Source organism: Hyla sarda, chromosome 7 (assembly GCF_029499605.1).
Source record: "Hyla sarda isolate aHylSar1 chromosome 7, aHylSar1.hap1, whole genome shotgun sequence".
NCBI lineage: Eukaryota > Metazoa > Chordata > Amphibia > Anura > Hylidae > Hyla > Hyla sarda.
Genome location: NC_079195.1, coordinates 134,912,576 through 134,916,239, shown reverse-complemented (window position 1 = coordinate 134,916,239; position 3,664 = coordinate 134,912,576). Strand labels below are relative to the sequence as shown.

The 3,664-nt window shown below is 44.5% G+C and overlaps 1 protein-coding gene across 1 annotated transcript; it reads left to right on the top strand.

The window, feature by feature from the left end:
- Positions 1-429: 429 nt before the first annotated feature.
- Positions 430-3,438, top strand: LOC130283236 (uncharacterized). Its single transcript, XM_056532452.1, has 3 exons — positions 430-661; positions 1,266-1,423; positions 2,912-3,438. The coding sequence occupies exons 1-3, from the start codon at positions 630-632 to the stop codon at positions 3,373-3,375; spliced, it is 654 nt and encodes a 217-aa protein (XP_056388427.1). The 5' UTR covers positions 430-629; the 3' UTR covers positions 3,376-3,438.
- Positions 3,439-3,664: the final 226 nt, after the last annotated feature.

The following is a 3,664-nucleotide window of genomic DNA, read 5'->3' as shown; positions in this document are numbered from 1 at the left end:
GATAAACTCTTTAACCAGCCTAGCGGTATTCCCGAGCGTGACTCGGGGTTAATTTTCGCTGCTAGAAGCGGTAACGCTCGGGGTAGAATTGCAGAGTTGCTGTGCGGGCTGCACAGTATATCGCAAAAGCAATCAAATCGCGATTTTTGCTTTTTGCGATGTAGTGATGCAGCCCCCGGGAAAATATGTGATTATCTGCTCGGGTCGGCTCCCGTTGCGGGGGCCGGCCAGAGCAGGTAAAGACATATAATAAAAGTCAGTGTTTCTCAACCAGGGGGCCTCCAGATGTTGCAAAACTACAACTCTCAGCATGCCCGGACAGCCAAAGGCTGTCCGGGCATGCTGGGAGCAGTAGTTTCACAACAGCTGGAGGCCCCCTGGTAGAAAACCCTGAACTAAGTGTAAAAGTAAAAAGGAAGAAAATAAAAAAACCTTTTGCTCACCTAGTCCCGGTCCCTGAAGATGTCGTTCCCCTCCGTGCGCTCTGTTCACTGCTCTATTCATCTTACAGGACCTTTCCCTTTTCAGCCAATCACGGGCCGCAGTGGTGTAAAGCCTGTGATTGGCTGAAGGGGAAAGGACTTGTTCTGCAGCAAATACACTAGGTTTGAAATCTGCCGGCAAACCTAATGTATTTGCTGCAGGACAAGAAGGTGACAAGGTGACAAGGGGGGAATGTGACAAAGGGGGGAATGTAACAAGGGGGGGGGGGGAATGTGACAAGGGGGGGGGGAATGTGACAAGGGGGGGGGGAATGTGACATAGGGGGGAATGTAACAAGGGGGGGTGGAATGTGACAAGGGGGGGGGGATGTGACATAGGGGGGAATGTGACATAGGGGGGAATGTGACAGAGGGGAGAATGTGACAAGGGGGGGGATGTGACAGGGGGGAGGAATGTGACAAAGGGGGGATGTGACAGGGGGGGAGTGGAATGTAACATGGAGGGGGGAGAAGGTAACAAGGGGGGGGAGAATGTAACAAGGGGGGAATGTGACAGCGGGGATGAATGTGACGGGGGGGAGAGTGTAACAAGGGGGGAGAATGTGACAGGGGGGATGAATGTGACAGGGGGGGAGGAATGCAACAAGGGGGGGGAATGTGACAGGGGGGGAATGTGATATGGGGGGGGGAAATGTGACAAGGGAGGGGGAATGTGACGGGGGGAGATGTGGAATTTCAATGCAAAAAATTGTACCGCTTTTGGTACAAATTTCCAGACGGAATCATACCGCTAGGGAGGTTAATAAACTATATCTCATGCAGGTATTATGACTGTAAAGCAACCGTCCTGCGTAAAATAAAAAAACACAAGAAATTCAGGAAGTGGGAGCAGGAGTTCCGGAACCATCTCCTGCCAGAGGGTCGGAGTGAGACAGGCCTTGGTGGTCCTCATATGTTGCCTGAGTCCGAGAGTGCTGGCGGTGAGTAAAAAATAAAAATAAAATTAGTATTATTAATAATTACTTGTTCAAAAAATATAAAACAATCATAATAATCCCAAACATAAACACACCTACATATATATATATATATATATATATATATATATATATACACACACACACTCTAAATATATATACATATATATATATATATATATATATATATATATATATATATAAAACTCAACGTGTGTGTGTATGTATGGTCCACAAAAACTTCCAAACGGCTAAAGATATTAACATGAAACTTGGCACACATGTTACTTATATGTCAACAACAAACATAGGCTAGGTGATTTAACCCTTACTTACCCCAATTTGCCAGGGGCGGGGTTTATGTTTAAAGTCCTATACAAGTCTATGGGAAATATATGTTACTGCATAACTTCCAAACGGCTGGAGATATTTCGATTATACTTTGTCACATGTTACTTATATGTCCACTTAAAATTTTTGAGGGTCGGGGGTTTTGTTTAAAGTCCCATGCAAATCAATGGAAAATGTATGTTCTCACATAACTTCTGTACGGCTGGAGATATTTCAATACCTGGTACACATATTACAGGTCGAGATAGGAGGTCAGGATAGGAGGTCGGGATAGGAGGTCGAGATAGGAGGATGGGATAGGAGGATGGGATAGGAGGTCGAGATAGGAGGTCAAGATAGGAGTACGGGATAGGAGGAAGGAATAGGAGGACAGGATAGGAGGTCAGGATAGGAGGTCGAGATAGGAGGACGGGATAGAAGGATGGCATAGGAGGACGGTATAGGAGGACGGGATAGGAGGTAGAGATAGGAGGTTGAGATAGGAGGTCAGGATAGGAGGTCGGCATAGGAGGTCGGGATAGGAGGATGGGATAGGAGGTCAGGATAGGAGGACGGGATAGGAGGTTGGGATAAGAGTTCGGGATAGGAGGTCGGAGATGAGGACGAGATGTGAGGATGGGATATGAGGTTGGGATATGATGACGGGATAGGAGGTCAGGATATGAGGACAGGATATGGGTTTGGGATATGACAACAATATATGAAGAGGGGATATGAAGTCAAAAGCTTCCTCTGTTTATTTTCTCCCCAACAAGGATTAGGAAGGAAAAACCGGGCAACGCCGGGTACTCAGCTAGTGTGTGTGTGTGTGTGTGTACACACATGCATACATAAATAGATATCAAACAATCAAGAGAATGCAGCACCTCCAGACCCAAAACACTCCAAAATGCTGAAATAGTAATGAGTTTATTTTCTCAGAGGTTAATAATATAATATTTCAGTATCTTCTTCTTTACCTATGATGAAATAAACTCATCACTTTTTCACCATATTGTAGTTTATTTATTTAAGTTTTAACAACTTATGATGACAGCTAATCAAAGTAATGAGACACACTGTAATGTAAACTTTCTTACTGCTTCAGTCAAAACATTACTAATTAATTATTATTATTATTATTATTATTTTTTTTTTCAGATCAACCAGGTCCATCTGCAGGGAGGATGGTCCACCATCAAAACTTGCCCCAATCACCTGTCCTGTCCTCAGCACCGGCTGAGATAGATGTGGAGGAGGAGGTGTCCCCAGGTGAACAACACCAACCACTCTCCCCAACCCTAGCTCCTGGCTCTGTCCCAAGGGATACTTACATGCAGCTTGTTAAAGAAATCCAAAGGCTGGCCAAGGAGAACAGGAACATGTTGCGCGAATTGCGCCGGATGAATCGCACCATGCTTGAACTCCACCGGTCGCAAAAACAAGAGTTCCAAGCCCTGTTGGCAAAACAAATGGGAGAATTTCAGGCCATGTTGTCCCACCATAGCCAACAGATGCAGGCGATGCATGATTTTAGGGTGGACGCTGTGTCTGCTATTGCCAGCTCTCAGAGGTTGCTTGACCCCATAAGCAGCAGCAGCAGCAATACCCCCCAAAAAAACTGAAATATACGGGACTAAATTATTTTGCCTTGTGGATATGTTTCAGTTGTTGTTCTGTTTAAGATATGTTATTATTATTACAGCAGCATTGAAGGCCTTGGCCATTCAAGAAAAAAAAAAAGATTTTTTCTTTATCCTGTGTGGTATCTAAATTATTACTTACATTACATTATTTTTATTAGCATTTTTTTTTTTGTGTTGTCCACATCTTGGGGGAGATTTATCAAAACCTGTCCAGAGGAGAAGTTGCCCAGTTGCCCATAGCAACCAATCAGCTTGCTTCTTTCATTTT

Bases quoted from the DNA above. Each gene is read 5' to 3' on its own strand.
- LOC130283236 (XM_056532452.1), top strand. From the start codon at position 630: ATGTATTTGCTGCAGGACAAGAAGGTGACAAG. The intron at 662-1,265 runs GTGACAAGGGGG...TATCTCATGCAG, and splicing joins CAGGACAAGAAGGTGACAAG to GTATTATGACTGTAAAGCAA. The intron at 1,424-2,911 runs GTGAGTAAAAAA...TTTTTTTTTCAG, and splicing joins TGAGTCCGAGAGTGCTGGCG to ATCAACCAGGTCCATCTGCA.